Source organism: Papaver somniferum, chromosome 9 (genome assembly GCF_003573695.1).
Source record: "Papaver somniferum cultivar HN1 chromosome 9, ASM357369v1, whole genome shotgun sequence".
Taxonomy (NCBI): Eukaryota; Viridiplantae; Streptophyta; class Magnoliopsida; order Ranunculales; family Papaveraceae; genus Papaver; species Papaver somniferum.
Genome location: NC_039366.1, coordinates 47,373,986 through 47,393,292, shown reverse-complemented (window position 1 = coordinate 47,393,292; position 19,307 = coordinate 47,373,986). Strand labels below are relative to the sequence as shown.

Sequence of the window (19,307 nt, the reverse complement as noted above, 5' to 3'; positions counted from 1 at the left end):
AAGGGGTGGTTGGTACATAACTCCAACTGGTCAAAAACAATTGGTTATTTACCACTTCGAAATGCAGCCTTATGAGATTTGAAAAAAGTGTTGGGTTGTTGATCACATAGATTCGCAACGTAAGAAGCTTGCAATGGAACAGAAGGTGGAAGCCATGACAGAAAGTGAATATCCAATCTGGAGCCGAACTGAGGAGGGTAAAAAAAAATTGGCTGCCTATATCACTAGTGAGGATGATAATATAATGGTTACTGGGGCGGAATCATCCGTGGGTGCAAATATTGCTTCTACTTCGACTACTCCGTCAGTCATTGTGCGTAATGAAGACAATATAGATTTGGAAATCGAAGATGCAGATCATAGGAAGAACAAGCGAACCAGAGAAGAATGATCCCAAATTAATCCCCATATCAACATCGAGCTTACCCATAACCTTAATTCCCCATCAATCCATAACAATCCTATTTACCATGGTGCAATCAATGGAGCTGAAGAAATGATTGATTATAATGATCTCACTGCTGGAAACAGGATGGAATACCAATCTAATTCAATGAATGATAATCACTCAATGACATCTGATAGCGCAGAATCTGAACACACTGTGCCTGCGACATGGAATCACAATGGAAACTCTGCATCTCTTAATCAGGTACCTAAACAAAACCCTAGCTTTTTTCCTTTATCCCTAAATTTTAGTTTTTTCTTCTGTGACTTGCATATCAGTAGTAGTAGTTCTTTCATAAGTACCAAATTTTGTGTTAATTACTTATTTCTAGACAATTTCAAGCATATCCCCCATTGTTTTGCTCTGTCCCTTACGCATTACTTCAATAGCCTTAGCGTGGTTAATGTCTATTTGATTGTCTTTTCTAGTTCTTTTGCTTGTAGCTTCGAGTCCTTCATTTGCAATTGTTACAATTATAGTTGCTCTGATTGTGCTATTCTCTTTAATTCCTGTAACCGGATTGGTTTGTGCACCTTCTTCTCTATAATGAGAATTTTGTCGTGGAACTGCCAGGGCTTTGGCAACCCTGATACTAGGACCAGTTTATGGAACCAAATTAGAGGCCAAAATCCTGATGCCATTTTTCTTAGTGAAACCAAAAATGACTCTGTAAAAATGGGTCAATATCTCAAGAGATTAAACTACCCTAACTGTTGGATTAGTCATTCTAAGGGTCTCTCTGGAGGCATTGCCCTTTTATGGAAGAGTGGTTTCACTCTTAATATTCTTCACACTATGGATAAGATGATCCATACCATGATCTCTTCTGATCCTAGTAAACCTCAATTCCTCTCTACTTTTTTTTATGGTTCCACATACCATGATGAGAAAATAGAACAATAGAATCACATTAATGACATTGGAAATTCTATTGATCTTCCATGGGTCTTAGTTGGAGACCTTAACATAACTATGTTTGCTCATGAAAGGTCCTCTAATACTAGACCAACCACCTCATAATATCCTATCCTTCAACAAGTAATTGACAATACTGACTTGAGTGATTTAGGATACATTGGTGCTCAGTTTACTTGGTCTAATAGACAAGAAGGTACTGACAATGTTCAAGCTAGACTTGGCAGGGCCTTGGTAAATGGCCATTGGCTGCATCATTACAACCATTCAAAGTTGTTCCACATTGATGCCATAGGATCTGATCATTTACCAATCCTCTTGATTACTAACTATAATGAACACCAAGGAAAAGGGCCATATAGGTATTTTAAATGCTGGTTTAAAGATCCCTCTTGTCAACAAGTGATCAGGTATGCTTATAAAACTAATGTTAGAGGGTCCAATGCTTTCAGAATGGTCAGTTGTCTTAGAAATGTCAAATTTGAGCTCAAAAAATGGAATATTTCTCATTATGGTAATATTGATCAAAAAGTTCATTCCTTAACTGATCAACTCACAAATCTGAATACTAACCCATACTCAATTCAAAATAATGAGGCCATAAGGGAAGTAGAACAAAATCTTAAGCTAGCTCAAAAAGATCAAGAATCTTTTTATGCCCAAAAAGCCAGAGTTTATTTCATTAAAAATCATGATAGAAATACCTCTTACTACCACACTCATGTGAATAGAAAGAGACATTTCAACCATATCATCTCTCTTAAATTAGCAAATGGACACTGGTCTGAGGATAGAGGTAATTTTGAGGACCTTCTTGTTTCTCATTTCAAGAATATTTCTACTACAACTAACCCTGTCTTGAATAATAATTTTCTGAATTGTATTTATAAATGTATTACTGATGAGGACAATGATCATTTGCTGAGTCCCATCACTCTTGAAGAGGTTAGGAATACAATTAAGCAAATGGAACCATGGACTTCCCCTGGTCCAGATGGGTTTCCACCAGGTCTTTACAAACAAAACCTGAATTTGCTTGAAAATGATGTCTTAGAGACTGTCAAAAGTTTCTTTCACTCTAAACATATTTTGAAAGAAATGAATCACACTTTCATTTCTCTAATTCCTAAGGTAAATAAGCCTACAAGCCCTGCTGACTTTAGGCCCATTTCTCTTTGCAATTCAAATTATAAAATTATATCTAAAATTCTGGTGAATAGAATGAAACCATTTTTGAGCAAACTTATATCACCATATCAGGCTGCTTATGTACCTAGTAGAAATATACAAAATAATGTGGTGATTGCACATGAGTTGTTACACTCTATGAAGAAAAAGAAAGACAGATGTGGTATCATAGGCCTTAAACTCGATATGTCTAAGGCCTTTGATAGAGTTGAATGGTCTTTCTTAATTGTTGTGCTTAAAAAGTTTGGGTTTTCAGATCATTGGTGTCAACTGATTTTGCAGTGCATTAGTACAACCAATATTTCTATTTTACTGAATGGTTCACCTTGTCCTTCTTTTAACCCTACTAGAGGTTTGCGACAAGGTGATCCCTTGTCTCCTTATCTGTTTATTTTGTGTATGGAGGCTTTCTCTAGGTATCTTATCCATGCTGAGCACATCAATCTCATCCATGGTTTTAAGGTCACTAATGAAGCTCCTAGTATATCTCACCTGCTTTTTGCACAGGACTGTCTGCTTTTCACTAAAACTACACATTCTGAAACTACTAATCTTATGGCTTTAATCAATGATTTTACTAGTATTTCTGGCCAGATGATTAATTTTGAAAAGTCAGCTTGTTTCTTTAGCAAGAATGTTCTCCCAGACCACTGTGTGTCTCTTATCAGATCAATGAATGTTAGGAAAATAGAACTTAATGAAAAATATCTAGGGATCCCACTGTTTGTCACTAGAAATAGGACTGAGTGTATGTCTCATTTGAACAATCATCATGATTATAAAGTTGCTAATTGGAAGGGTAAGCAATTAACCCAATCTGGTAGATCTGTCCTTGTTCAACATAATTTAAAGTCTACTTCCAATTATCATATGAACTCATTTTTTCTTCCTGACACCATTGTTGATAAAAGGGAGAAATCTCAAAGAGATTTTTGGTGGGGTAAAGATGGTCATAGAGGCTATTACTTTAAGAAATGTGAAAAGGTTTGTTCTCATAAATTACAGGGAGGATTAGGTTTTAGGAATATTAAAAAAATGAATCTTGCTCTCTTAGCTAAAACTGTCTGGCTTTTAATTCACTCCCCTAATGAGTTTTGGGTTAGGATTTTAAAATGCATGTATTTCAAAAACTGTCATCCCATTCATTATAAAAAATCATGGAGTCGATCCTGGGTATGGTCAAGTATCTGTCATGGTCTGGATATTCTGAAACAACATGCTTTCTGGGATTTAAGGGATGGATCTACTATTCATGCTTTTTCTGATAATTTGATCCTTAATGCTTCTTTGCCTCTGTGTTCTAGTTTTCCTAATCCTAATTATAAAGTTTCTGACCTCATAAATCATGAGGATAAGACTTGGAATGTTGCCTTAGTTGAAGATTTCTTCACCAGTGAAAATAACCAAAGGATTTGTAGGATGAGAATACCAGTCTCTGGATGTGATACTCACATTTGGCCTTTTAATAATAATGGCATTTTAACAGCTAAATCTGTGTATAAGCTATTATCAAATGAGTTGCCACATAATTCTGCACCCAATCCAGATATAGAATTACACAAGGCTCTTTGGAAGACTCCACTTTCGCCTAAAACTCAACTCTTTTTATGGAAATGTGTTGAAAAAATTCTTCCCACAGACATTAAGCTCTCTAGTTGTAGCATCAACCATGACAACAGGTGCAAATCCTGCAATTCTGGAGTCAATGAAACTCCAGAACACATGATTCTTCATTCTAACTTTGCTAGGAATGTCTGGTCCAACCTCCCTGTTGTCAGTCATGTTATTGCTCAAGACTTGAATAGTGACATTAGCATTAAGGACTGGATTTCTAAATGGCTCTCCACTAAAAATCTGTTAGATAAATCTGCTATTGTGTTCACTGCAGCTTGGTGCATTTGGAAAGACAGGTGCTCTAAAGTTTTTGACAACAAGCCCCTGAACCCTCAACTCACTGCCAATACTGCTCTTAGTTTGGCAGATGAGACTGTTAGCTCTTTGGTCAATGCTGTTATTTCTAATCCTCAAACTGTTGTTGTCAATGAGGATAATTTTCTTAATACTATACCTGAAAACATCTTACTTGTTTTCTGTGATGCTTCTTTTGACAAGGATACTAACAACTCTGGTGTTGGCATTGTGGCAATGAATCATGCAGGTTCTTTCAAGGGTTGCAAACTAGTTGCTGGTGCTGCTTCTAGTCCTAAGGGTGCTGAAAGCTTAGCCATTCTGGAGGCAGCTAAATGGATCCTCTCCAAAAACTACCAGGACATTTTCTTAATTAGTGATGCCAAGAATGTTATGGCTTATCTGAATAATAACAAAGGACAGACTACTTGGTCCTCTTGCTCTGTTTTAGATGATTGTCTATTTCTTTTAAAAGATATTCATTTTATAAGGTATAATCACCTTAAGAGGAATCTTAATAGTATTGCAGACTTAGATGCTAAGTATAGTTGTATAGAAAAAGTTACAGGTGAATGGGATGAATCCAGTATTCCCTACTTTCTCCAAAATGCTGTAAACCTATTTTAATCAATGTTATTTTTCCTTTCCTAGAAAAAAAAAAGATTATGAACATTATGAAACTACCGATTATGTTTGTGTAGAGAATTTGAAAATTTAAGGATTTCAGTAAAATATCATTTTGGGGCTATTTTGTAATCGGGAAGTTAAATGAACTTCATTTGCTACCGATTATGTTAGTTCATTTACAATTATCATCATTTACTTTATAATGTGAAATGATGATGATTGAATTGCCCATTTGATGAACTTCATTTAAGTGCAAATGTGGAATGATGGTGATTATAAAATAGAAAAATACGAAAAGAGCAAGGTGGAAAAGACATGAATGAATTAATCTGCTTAAAATGAAAGAAGAAAATAAGAACGGGTTTTTAATTATTTATATAGGTGAAAAATATTGGAAGAGGGGGAAGAACCTAAACCGCCGCTTTGGAATCAAATTCATTTATAGTTTTAGCATTTTATATAGGTAGATTAAGCCATATTTTACGTAATTAACTGAGTAGCATGATCAAGTGTTACTACTCATGGTGTTCTTAATGAGAAGTTAAGAAGCCATTTGTTGATAATGATAATGTCTTTTTTGTTATGTTAGTTGTAGACGATCTTCACTTTTTATGGTTTAACTTGGAAAAATCTAGGCACATCACAATTTAAGCATGGATGAACCTGGTTTCATCCTGCATATTACGACAAAATTGGGTTTAACTGATAAATTTAGCTAGGTGCAACACGGTTTAAACATGGATGAAACTGGTTACATCCTTCATATTATGACAAATAGTAATATGTTCTTAAACATGTATCTGGTTTCATCCAACATGTTTTCCACAAAAAAAATAAATTACATACTCCTTTGGAATCAAAGTGACTAGATTTGCATTATGTCGACTATCTATTTTTCCAGCATCTTGAAACTCTTGAATAGTAGCCATCACATCTTGCTTTAGGAAAGTCCAACATCTGCCCAAAAAAATAATAGAAAATCCGTTTTTTCCCGGTGCCTTCTCAGCACCTAGCGCCTTAATAGCATCAGTAACTTCACCTTCTTCGATTGGTTTTTCTAAGTCAATAGGTTCCTCCTCTTATATTTTAGCAAAAACAATGTTGCCAACTTTTGGTCTGTCATATATATATATATATATATGTTCACGAAAAAGTGAAGTGTAGAAATCCACAACGTCCTTGATTACTACGTTGTAGTTGGAATAGGCGTCCCTGAAATCAGACCAAGAGTTCACAAAAAAATAAGAATAAAAATAAAATAAAGAGAGAAAAGTTTAGCAAAAGAAACTTATCTCATATTTAACTTCAAAAAATTAGTGGGCCTATAAATATAAGTCACATCAATCTCATGATCACATCACATTTTGTATCGCTTAAACATTTACTAGAAATCAATCTAAAATAGGATGAAACTGAGTTCATCCTAAGTTAAACAAGGATGAAAACAATATCAATTGATTCTATAAAAGGATGAAATCTGTGTCATCCTGCTTTGTACCAGGATAAAAACAAATGGAACCATGATGATACCAATTCCATACAGTTTAAACATGGATGAGAACTAATTTAACATGATCTAAAAAAGATGATACATGTTTCATACAAGTTTAAATATGGATGACAACAAATTTAACCAAATCTAAAACAAGATGATACCAATTTCATACTAGTTTAAAAATGGATGAGAACAAATTTTACCTAACCTAAAACAAGATGATATCAGTTTCGTACTAGTTTAAAATGGATAAGAACAAATTTAACTAAATCTAAAACAAGACGATACCAGTTTCATACTAGTTTAAACATGGATGATTGTAAGTAACCTAAAAAAAGATGATATCAGTTTCATACTAGTTCAGGTTTCATGGGATGTTTCAAAATATTGCTCATTGGGTCATTTTAACAAACATTTAACAGGCAAGTTTAGAAACACAATTCAAGACTTAACATCCGGAAAACTTACCACAACTTTGATAACTGCATAGACTTTTAGATCTTTATAAACGATTTATGACATTAGGAATCAGCCAACGTTCATGTGCAAGGATTAAACAGAAAAAATATAGGGTTCCAAATCATATTTATGTATGCGCAAAAATCATCAAAACAAAAAGGGATGATTTGAAGGAAGCTCATGGGGAATATTTGTTATACCCATGGTTAACAAGCATCCCAAATACTCAATCACATACTTGTGTACTAATGCTAACAATTATGAAGACTTTGTGCATGTTTTAGGACAAACTAAAAATTTGATGGAAAATAAAGTAGAAGAAGATGATACCAATTTCATCCATGTTTAAATTGATAAGTTCTGAAAATAAAATTAAATGGAAAACTATGATCAGTAAACTTACTCCTCGGCTTGTGAAATTGGTGGAATATAAAATCTTAATTCTCCTAGTTTCAGTGAATCAGTTCATTTAAAGAAAGATAAAACCGTCGATGATGGTGCATGATGTTGATATTGGTGTTTGTGGCGGTGGAGAAAGATGGTGATGGTGGTTGTTACTGTCGGTGACGGTGGTTGTAGTTACTGTTGATGGTGGTGGAGGTTGTAGTTAATGGTGAGAAGAAAGAACAGATGGATGAGAAATAAAGAGGTTGATGATGGCGGTGATGTCGATGGGTTTTTCTGGTGGAGAAAATGAAGTGAATCAAGTGATGGTATCATCGATAATTTCTAGGTGGATTGTAATATACAAAAAAATTAGGATATTTTGGTCGGTTTTAGGTTTAATTAATTATTGTGCATCTCACCCAACTCAATATTTTGCTCGTCCATTAGAACCGGATTTTAAGACTTTCTGGGCAGTTGACCCATTTTCTGATGAATATATGGAAAAATACAAGGATATTATGCTCAATCAATTAATAATCGGTGGTGCTATTCACATCTCTAAAACACCACTCTACTCACAGTTCAACAACATCTAAGCCCTACATGGTGAACCCTTTTACTTAATAGTGGGTCCTTGCTGAATATCCCTGAACCACTACTCTTGTGACACCTAGCATTGAGTGGTGAATAGAGCTCTAAGTGGAGAGCTGAATATCATTTTCCATTAATAATTAATAATGAATGGGTAACACATGAAGAGTTCTTTTTTTTTTTTTTCTGCTGAAGATTTGCCAAGTATTCATGCTGGTACTGACCAAAGAGCTATCTTGAGGTGATAATCATAATGGTTTCTTTGCAATGTCTAATGCAGTAAACATTATCAGAACCCATCCGCCTAAAATAGTGTGGTACGTCCGGAATTTTTGTCTAAATCCTTCCACTTCTTGCAATGTGTGGTACATGTGCCACTAATGAGAATTTGAAAAATAGCAGTTTTAATGTGGTTTCAAGATCTTACATTTGCCAAAAGAAGCAAAGATACAATGGACCATTCATCACGCCATTTTGAATTTAGTCATATTTTACGGAGATGGCTTGAAGGTAATTGTTTTCTTTCTTTGCCTTTCTTCTTTTGATTTTCTCCCATCCTTTAGTAGATCCAACAATTTTGTCATTGAAGGAAGCATGGTTTGTTGTTGCTTGTAATCTCATAGTTGAGATTTGATTTTTGAGAAATAAAGTAGTTTTTGAAGGTTAGGTTTCTAACAGTGAGAAATTAAAGTACAAAATCACTCATATTACCCAAGAATATGAAATCAGAATGAAAGGCAAAATGTGGCTAAATTGTTATGAAACCAAGATTTTGATTTTGATTTTTTTTTTGAGATTCGATATAGGATAATCAAATTTCTCAAAGTCATTAAAGTTTAGTTGCAACAACCAAATGATGGGACTACTATTGTATGCTTTGATGAAGCATCCAGAGGTAATCTGGATCTTTCAGGATGTAATTTTGTTGTTTGAAATCATATTGGTGAATTTATATCTGTAGAATCTGGGGGTATGGGGTGTCTACCAATTACATAGCGAATATTTTTTGTTAGAGAACTGCTCGGTCGAACTCGCAAGAGTTGTTATCTCAAGATTGTTTGTCAAGTTTAGTTGTCAAAACTATAAGTCTTGATTTCTAGTCTACTTATAGCTATGTGTCGGATTAGGATAGAATATGTAGTTGAGCTTTAGACTTCACGATGTTCATCGATTGAAGACGAAGAACTACTAAGGGGAGCTTGTGGAACTTCATCAACAAAAGGTATGTGGATACTTGAACTCATCTATCACTCAGAAGTCTATTTATATTCTATCTCCTATTGAGACAAAAGTCGTATAACTATATAGACTTTACTTTATACACATTTGATATTTCGAGCTGAGTTTAACTCGCTTACATATTTCTCGAAATATGTGTTGGTTAGCTTTCGCTTTAACCAAGTTCATCTTTTATTCTTGGCGAAAGTCAAAAGATGATCATGTGAAAATTGCCTGGTAAAATCTTACAAGATTTGTGTGAGACAGTCATTTGATGTAGACTCGGAATGTTTCGTATTGATCATTTGATTACTTGAAAATTTCTTTGAAGCTAATAGTTTGTGTGAGACAGCTATTCCCGTCTTCTAAGAATATTTCAATGATTAAAATGGGAGTTTAGAACGATTAACCTTTGATTGGATATAACACAGTATGCGTACTTGTATGCTAACTGTTGCAAGTATATTCCAAGTCTGGGAATTTAGTATGCATACTCGTATGCGTACCGATTTCAACTGAGTTCGGCCATGAACGACAGTAGGCGTACCCGTTTTCATACTAGCGAACAAGACCAAGTCCTGGAACTTAGGTATGCGTACCCGTTTGCATACATGAGTGGTTTAAATTTTAAAATCGGTTATTAATGAACAAATACATTTATATAATAAGGAATGCAATCTTTGCAAATCGTGGCTATAATGTTTATGAATTGATTCGAGTGAATCAAAATCAATTTTGCTCCAACTGTCTTGTATACTTCTATGAGAATATAAACAATTGAACAACTTTATGACTAGTTTCATTTGAGTCTTTTGAACTAGTTGTGATTAAGATGAACAAGGTTGATATGAAAGTATTCATATGGATAACTTCGGTTAACTATTGTTGAGCCAACTAAGTGTACACGTTTAGGTACGGTTACCTATACCTAAATGAAGGTGCATTTCATTTGTGTGTAACAAGCTAAGACAATCTAACAGTTGAAATATATTAGCTTGAATCTAATCAAGTTTACATATAATGGTGAATATTGAATGCTTTGTTACCAAGGTAACATTGATTGCAAAACCTGATTTGAAGACTATATAAGGGAGAACTCTAGCAACTGGGAAACCTAATCCCCACACCTCTTGTGTGATACTAGTTGCGACTAGAGTCGATTCTCCTTTAACCTAGGTTTTTCATAAAACTATTATAGGTTAACGGCTTAAAGATTTCATTGGGATTCTGAAGCCAGACCCAACTATTTTCTCTGTAGTTGCGTGTTATGATCTTACTTTGTTCTATCGTATTGAGTACTATCTTCTCTAAGATTTGCTCGAGATTCAATCTCCGATAGGTAAGATAAAAAGTAATCACAATGCTCTTCGTCTCATTCTTTGTGATTCCACAATATCTTGTTCCGCTACCATACGGTTAAGATTATTGTGAGGTGATTAATATTACTAGGTTGTTCTTCGGGAATATAAGTCTGGTCTACCAATTGGTTCCTGTTTACCTTGATTTATCAAAAGACGGAAAAAAACTCGTAGGTATATATGTGGGAGACAGATGTATCTATTCAATAGACTTTTCTGTGTGAGACAGATTTGTTTATCAAGTCTTCGACTTTGGGTCTTAGCAACTCTAGTTGTGGGTGAGATCAGCTAAGGGAATCAAGTGTGTGGAGTCTTGTTGGGATTCAGAGGCGTAAGCAACGTGATTGTACCTTAATTAGTGTGAGATTGGTTAGTGATCAACTACATTCCAGTATGAAGTTAACTTGTAGTAGGTTAGTGTCTGTAGCGGCTTAATACAGTGTGGTGTTCAAATCTGGACTAGGTCCCGGGGTTTTTCTGCATTTGCGGTTCCCTTGTTAACAAAATTTTTGGTGTCTATGTTATTTCTTTTCCGCATTATATTTTCTATATAATTGAAATATTAAAGGTTTTGCGTAGTTCAATCAATTAGATAATGCAACCTTTGGTTGTTGATGTAAATTGATTGACACTTGAGCATTGGTCTTTGGTGCCGTTCAAGTTGTTTCACATAATAATCAGGCTTGCGGATTTCTATTTGTTTGATTTGCTGATTACATTGAGAAACAGAGATATAACTTTTGGATATATTTTCCTTGATTGAGTCTGACTGTCTAGTTGATTCTCTTGAAAATATATTGGAGTTAGTCCATATAGATTGCCTAAACGAAATATTGGGTGTGGTTGTTAGACCCCCGCTTTTTCATTTTTGTCTAATGTTAAAGCTCTGGAATGGGCAATTGATGAGAACATATTAAAGGTCATTATTCAGTCTGGTTCCAAAGCTATCACTACAACTTTTATGCACCACAAACTTCCTTTGATATTCTGGAACAAGTGGGATAGTATTAGAACCAAGCTTGTCTCCATTCATTTCAAACATGTGTTTCATAAACTGAATTCTTTGCAGATTTTTTTCGCCTAGAGAAAAGTTCATCAAGAATCAAAAGTTGATGTTCTACCCTGGGCCTGTTGATTCGGCTAGAATTGAATTTACTGATCGTACTTACCACATTCTTGTGCTTTTAGGGTAGTTTTTTTCCAGTTGTGTTTTGAGAAGGCTTATGTATCTTCTATTTTAAGGCATATGCTTAATTTTTGTTTATACTGCCAGTAGTTGGCCTATACCAGGCTTTGCTTGTAACCTTCTGTCATTAATAAAAAATTTCTAAAAGGAAAAAAGAAAATTCAATCAAAGAAGGTGGTTTTCAAAATGAGACAATAATACTAAGGTTTTCCTTGCGTTGAGTATAGTTTAAATAATATAGTACTACCTCCGTTTCTGGAAAAGTGTTACTTTCACTTTTTCACTTTGAACTATTTTCCAGAAACGAAGGGAGTAATATAATTTCGAGCTAAGAAATATGATGTGGTGGTATAGTTTTGGACCTCCATACCAGCTATGGCATTATATGTATATGATAAAATTCTAGAAGCACGATTAGGATTTTAAGTGGCTAATTAATCAAGTCCAAAAACGTGATTAGAATTTTAAATGGATAATTTATCAAAAGGTCTTCTTATAAATTCATGTTAAATATTTTATCTACCAACGAAAATACCATGTTTTCAGAACAATTCTATTTTTTTTTGGTAAACTGCATAACTATCAGAAACTAGGGCCTAACATAACGGGGGTAGGCCCTCCCCTGAGTATTTGCAAAAAGCTCAGATGTAAAGAAATATGGAGGAGTAGAAATCCATACATCATTCATATTACATTGTGCTGCTTTCTTAGCCAAAAAATCAGCCACACAGTTGGCTTATCTATACATATGTGTAAACACAACGTTGCCAAAAAACTTTACCAAAAAATGGATATCCTCAACCAAATGTTTAAGATACCATGGGCTGGGAACTAACTTACGACAGAGTTGAACAGTATAAGCGGAATCACTTTCAACCTCCACAAAAGAGTAGCCGAGTTGAATAGCCAAAAGAAGACCTTGCCTAATTGCCTGAATTTCTGCAACGATATTACCATTGCGATATATATGGTTCGCAAAACAGGCTAAGAACTGACCTTCAGAGTCTCGCATAACACCTCCAACCCCAGCTCCTGCAAGAGAAGAAGCAACACCGTCGGAGTTAAGTTTAATATAAGGAGCTGCTAGTGGTTTCCAAGAGATGAACATTTCTTGTTTATTCTTGGAACATTCGCGATATAGGATGCTAAATTGATATTCTTCAGCAACACGATACGCCTTTCCTAACACAAAAAGACTCCTAAAAGGAGTTGATTTAAAAACAAGTTCATTACGGGCAAGCCAAATATGCCACAGAAGAAACGGGATTAAAGTTACTACCTGCAATCCATTGAAAGACAAGTTAGTAGAACATAATTGGATAATCCAGGACAGACTAAGAGGTTGTAACTGAATCTGAAATTCCATTTGCACGCTAAAGTAGTCCAGATAGGTCTAACCACGGGACATTGGAAAAAAAAGGTGAAGCTCAGTTTCAAAATGATTGTGATACAACGGGCATTCAGGTGATGCACCAATGCCGACACGATGAAGAGTTTCATGTACAGGTATCCTATTATGAGCTACGAGCCACATAAAAGACCTAATTTTCTGGGGACATCGTAGATGCCAAATAGACTTCCAGTCTTTGCAAAAAGGGTTTAAGTATTTCCTATTAGACAACAACCATTTATAAGCTTCCTTGGTAGTCACATCACCAAACTTACTAAGCTGCCAGACTAAAGAGTCTTGAGCAAAAGGAGAAACTGGAATAACAATAGACTGAATTTTTTTCTGCACAGAAGAGGAGAGATCATTAGCACATAATGACAAGTTCCACCGTGGACCATTTTTATCTATCACATCTTTAACCAGGAGAGTATGATCAATGTGAGCTTGATCAACAATTATAGAGCTAAGAGGTAGATTGTCAAACCATGGATCATTCCAAAAATTAATGTTTTCCCCATTACCAATACACCAACGCAATGATTCTATGAGGATGTCACGACCCTGCAAAATACTTTTCCAACAAAGAGAGTTATAAGGATATGATGAGCAAGTCCAAAATGTACTATTCTTGTGATATTTGGCTTTAAAATAAACGGGAAATCACAGACTCTTGCTGAGAATGAATTCTCCAGGCCATTCTAGCCAACAAAGCCAAATTATTCAAGTGAAGGTCCCTTATTCCTAATCCTCCGTTTTCAACAGGCTGACAAACCGTGTCCCATCCTATGCTATGAAATTTCTTCTCGCCTTTTCTATGTTTCCAAAGAAACTCCCTTTTATATATGTTCAAAAGCTTAGTGATTTTCATAGGAAGTTTCAATACAGTCATAAGGTGATTAGAAACCGGATCCAAAGCAGCTTTAAGTAAAGTAGTTCTACCGGCAAAAGTTAAAGAGGTGGATTTCCAACCCTGCATACGATTAATAAATTTATCAGTAAGGTCAGCAAAAGTAGAAGCAATGACTCTACCCCATTGAACTGGTACTCCCAAATATTTACCAAGGTCAGCTTGATATTTAACCTTAAGGCAGTTAGTAAAATGCCTAATGAGACTCTTATGGATATTAGGAGTTAACATAAGGATGGATTTAGCCTGATTTATAAGTTGACCAGACCATTGACAGTAGTTCTGCAAGATAGAAGCTAGATTCTCAGCATTAGACTTAGTATCCTGCAAGTAAATGATACTATCATCCGCATAGAAAGAATGAGTAATATTAGGAGCGGAAGACACAATCAAAAAAGGCTTGAGAGTTCCTAGCTTAACACCTCTATCTATTAAGCGAGATAAAGTTTCAAGGCCCAAAATAAACAAATAGGGGATACAGGATCCCCCTGTCTAATACCATTTCCAGAACAATTCTAATTTTAAAAGTGTTTGTAGGTGTAAATAATCCACAAATCCAGGTGGGACAATCCTAGGTAATGAAGCATCGATAACAGATGAACCGCGAAGCACCAAATCACCTTACTTGACCTTGGCGCGAGAAAAGAGATACGAAAGGAACCCGTGAAGAAAATATATGTAAAGGTCGGAGGTGACTGAAGAGACGGCTATCCAGTATAAGAGAAATAAATGCACTGACGAAGTAGTTGAAGAGATAAGAAGAATCTGGTCAAAGTGAGACTCGACTAAATATATCAAGGGCCACATCGACATCATTCATTAAGTAGACGACATCGGGCAAAGGAACATTAGGAGAAGGTATTCTAGGCTCGGCCCAGAATCTCGGGACAAACTCTGTTCCTAACTCGAGAAGGACATCAAGAAAGATGCACCACAACTTACATTGTAATTTAAGTGTATCACCACTTACGGCTATAAATAGAGGGATATGTAGAGAGTTGAGAGGAAAGTAATGAGTGAGGGAAGAGAGAATATCAAGAGCTTGAGAGTGAGACTTGTGAGCTTGTAAGAAAAGACATCCTTTGTAACCTTGAATCAAGTAATAAGGATCATCCCTTACCCCCTTGGACGTAGGTAATCATACCGAACCACATATATCTTGTGTTCTTGTGCCTCTCTTGCTTGTTTATTTCATTAGGTGTGTGTATGTGTTTCTTTGGATGTAGTTGTAGGATTTTCCACATTTACATTCTGACGCCGACTAAGGGGACCGTGTAACATCTTTTGATACCTTGCATCAAAGCCATCAAAGAGAGATTCACAAGCTCCTAAATACATCTTTTGATGTTAGTTGACGCTAAGTGAAACACTCTTTCCTTTTCGAAACTCGGTGTGTTACTTTCGTTTTCATTTAACTTCGTCGAGTTTGCAAAGTTATGATTTAGACTTGTGTCAACAGTCAGAGCTGTTATGCTCTTGTAAAACAAGATTCTCGTTGCATATTAATCAAAATTCTCTTTATCTTACAAGATTCTCTTATAAAACAAGCTTGTGAGATATGCTTTTGAAAACTTTCTCTTTACGTCAAAACCCTTGAAATAGTTCTGATTAAGAAGTCAGGCTTAAGTTTTGATCGGTTGTGTTTCCTTTTGTGACTGAAACGAGTGATCAGAAGGATTTGAAAATCCCAAAAGAATTATCTTTTATGTTTGGTAGAATCTAGAAAAAACACCACCTCGCTGGTCGTGGGTAACTTAATCACAACAGTAGCAGTGGTAAAATCAGCTCGAAATCGTTGAGTTAGGGTTTTTCAAAAGCTATGGCTAGAAAGAGTGCGATGAGTAATTTGACAATAGTCTCATCTTAACCCTGTCACAAGATCCCTACAACAACATCAAAAAGCCAAAAGGAAGATAAAACTCGTTTGGACAACTTGTGCTGCTGAGACACCGACAGATCGATTGATGGAGGTCATCACCACAAATCTTAGTCAACAAAGAAATTTTCCGACCGAACGTACGGATAATTAATGATTTCTGGCATAAAAAATATTAGGACAAATGATGATTAATGCATAATAAAAGTACCGAAAAAGACATAACAAAACAACATTTCCAAAGATTGTCTTATTTGTCAAAACGACCTTTTTTGTTGAGTTCAGCAAGATGAAGCAAAAAGGAATCGTACTTGGTTGAACTTTTTATTTTTCTGAAATTCAGAAGTTGTTGTACTTCATCCTTAACTTTTTCAAAAACAGTCCAAAGTGAGGCGATGTCTATTTTTCTGACGTAGGTATGGAAGGGAGAGCCGAAGAGTATCAATCAGACACGAGCCGATGGCAAGTACTTCCGGGACGGGCAGGATTCTGAGAAATCGAACTGTAACAGGAACTAGCACGCATGAGGGAGTAACGGACTCTCGACAAAACAGTTGACAACATCAACAAGGAGAGTCCCGGGCACCAGGTGGAGGCATGACAACTGTTAATGAGGAAGTCGACTTAGGCCAAGACGATGAACTCACCCCGAGAGAACTAAGAATTGACCCGAGTCAAATGAGATGAGGGGAGATGATACACCGAATGACTGCATCGGACACATAGGAAGACGAGGAAGCACAAATAATGCGAGAGGACCGTAGACGAGCTCGGCAACGTGCAGAGTATTAGAAGGCTTTGGAACAAGAAGGCGAGAGGCTTAGGCGAGTGCACCTAGAATTGGGTAACACCACCAGAGACATCCCACCAATTGCAACTGCTCCCCCCGTAGCTCCTCTTGTGGCACCACCAGTTCCACCACCCAATATGGTAGGGAACCAACGCAATGGTCATTCCAGTCACGAGAGCACCGACCCGACACTGCTGGAAATTCTGGCCAATCAGAGGAGACAGGAGGATATGATGAGGGAATTACAGAGAAGAAACCTGGCGTTGGAGCATGAAAACATCAATTTCGAAATCAGAGATCTGGGTCACGAGAGTCATCGAGCCGAGGAGCTTCCAGCAGCCACACCCGATCATGACGAACTCAAACACCGCCCTTAGACCGAGGACGCGCACCCGACCCCAACCGAACGAGAAGCGGGTATGGTCCACCCGAGAATTCTTCAACCGACGAAGAAGTGCATAATGGGAGATCCAAAGTGGCGACGGAGGCTAAGCTCAAGCAACTTGAGGAGATGGTTAAGAAATTGGTAGGAGACGGCGAGGACGATAAGTTGGCAGAGGTGATTAGCGAAGCACAAAAGACTTCTTTCACCAAGGAACTTGAACGATCACCACCCCCCCCCCCCCAAAGTGTACACTTCCAACCTTCCCATCTAGGTTTGACGGCACCGGTGACGCAGGAAAGCACATCAAGATGTACAGCATGAACTATGACGTGGTTATGTGTAAGTCTTTCCCAGCAAGCCTAGAAGGCGAGGCGAAGAACTGATCCTATACTTTGCCCGATGAGTCCATTGGAAATTATGGCGTCCTAGTGGAAACATTTCTCAAAACATACATGCATAATAGCATTTCTCTCCCAAGGGTGAACAAACTGTTCACACTGGCACGAAGGTTCAGGGAACCTTTAAGATCTCTAACGGACAGATGGAGGAAACTGTGCACCGATATCGGAAAAGTACCAGTCGATTCGGATTCAAAAATTCATTCGGAAAATCCAACCCTATTTGGATAGCTATGTATACTAAGAAGCCGTAGACATTAAGGGAGATGAGGAAGATGCAAGAGCATTACATCGCCTTAGAGGAGATACAAGAGGGAGCGAAGGATAGAGGAGTACAAGAAGCCAGTGCGTCGGTGGAACCTGTTCCTCGAGAAGACCCAAAACGATCAGAGAAAAGGCCGATGGCACCACAGCAAGGCTCGGGCAAGAAGGAATGGGTTGAGAAAGGAAAGAAACCTCGTCATGAACCAAGGACGTACACGCCTCTGAATGCACCATTAGAGGAAATATTCAAGGAAGTAGAAAAGCGAAACGACATCAGATACCCAAAGACAAGGGGAATCCAGTTTGACGAGACAAGGAACCAACCCGAGTTTTGTCATTACCACCAGTACCGAGGCCACTCGACTAATAACTGCCGAGAGGTAAAAGACATTGTTCAACATTTGATCCGAGATGGCTACTTACGATATTTTGTTAAGACAACGCCGACATCGACCCAACAGCCCGATGCTCCCGTACATCAAGTGAGGATCGACCGAGGAACTCAGTTCACCCGCAACACCATTTCACACTCGGCGACCCAAATATTCGACTTAGGGGGCAGTATCACTTCTAGAATCTGCAAGAGGGATCGGGCGGGAAAAGAGATCCTTAGTGTAGCTAAAACTTTGCCCATGGAACCCTGGATGATGCATCCGATCACCTTCTCAGCCAAGGACGTCCCATCGAATGGCCAAGCACATGGAGATCCCTTAGTAGTTACCTTACTCATCGAGGAGTTGGGGGTAAAAAGGATACTGATGGACAGTGGGAGCTCGGTCGAGGTCCTATTTTACGACACGTTCAAGAGGATGGAGTTATCAGATGACGTTTTGATCCCTTCAACTTATCGGATCTACGGCTTCAACGGTACAATGATCGTGCCAAAGGGGGAGGTCACTCTCAGAATCTCGGACGGACAGGGATACTTGGACACACTTACCACCTTTAGTGTAGTGGATGTCGTATCGCCCTATGAGGCTATCCTTGGCAGACCTTGGATCGCGGGTATCAAAGGTGTGGCATCGGCATACCATCAGAAATTAAGGTTCCCATCTTACCGAGGGGTTGTGGAGGTACTAAGAGTTCCACAGGCTGCAAGACAATGTATGCAGCTGGATATTGAACAAAATGAGGAAAGGCGGTCAAGACAGCGCCGAGAAAAGAAAAAATCTAAGGAGGCTAAAGCAACAGAAGAATTAGAGAAGGTACTCTCACAAGCCATTGCGGCCTACGAAACAGGCGAGCAAGAAATTTTGTAGCAATCAAAGGAGGCGACGTCGGTCGAGGAATCAAAGCCTAACTTCTCGGCCTTAGAGACTACCCGACAAATCAACTTAGGGACCGAGGAGGAACCTAAGATAGTAAAAATTGGAACCTTATTATCAGACGAACAAACAGAACAACTAATAACCCTGTTAAAGGAACACCTGGATGTGTTCGCCTGGCAGATGCATGATATGGAGGGAATTGAACCAGAAGTATGCTCACACCACTTAAGAATATATCCTAAATTCAAA

The 19,307-nt window shown here is 37.4% G+C and overlaps 3 protein-coding genes across 3 annotated transcripts; 2 read left to right on the top strand and 1 right to left on the bottom strand.

Moving 5' to 3' along the window:
- Positions 1 to 496: 496 nt before the first annotated feature.
- LOC113311919 lies at positions 497 to 5,086 on the top strand. The gene is made up of 3 exons (XM_026560704.1): positions 497 to 652; positions 1,022 to 1,217; positions 1,518 to 5,086. The coding sequence occupies exons 1-3, from the start codon at positions 497 to 499 to the stop codon at positions 5,084 to 5,086; spliced, it is 3,921 nt and encodes a 1,306-aa protein (XP_026416489.1).
- Positions 5,087 to 12,516: 7,430 nt separating this feature from the next.
- LOC113311918 lies at positions 12,517 to 15,415 on the bottom strand. The gene is made up of 4 exons (XM_026560703.1): positions 15,326 to 15,415; positions 13,835 to 14,401; positions 13,432 to 13,731; positions 12,517 to 13,059 (listed from the first exon to the last, which is right to left on the bottom strand). The coding sequence occupies exons 1-4, from the start codon at positions 15,413 to 15,415 to the stop codon at positions 12,517 to 12,519; spliced, it is 1,500 nt and encodes a 499-aa protein (XP_026416488.1).
- A 2,377-nt stretch (positions 15,416 to 17,792) lies between these two features.
- On the top strand, positions 17,793 to 19,049 carry LOC113311917. Its single transcript, XM_026560702.1, has one exon. It carries the CDS (start codon positions 17,793 to 17,795, stop codon positions 19,047 to 19,049), a length of 1,257 nt encoding a protein of 418 aa, XP_026416487.1.
- Positions 19,050 to 19,307: the final 258 nt, after the last annotated feature.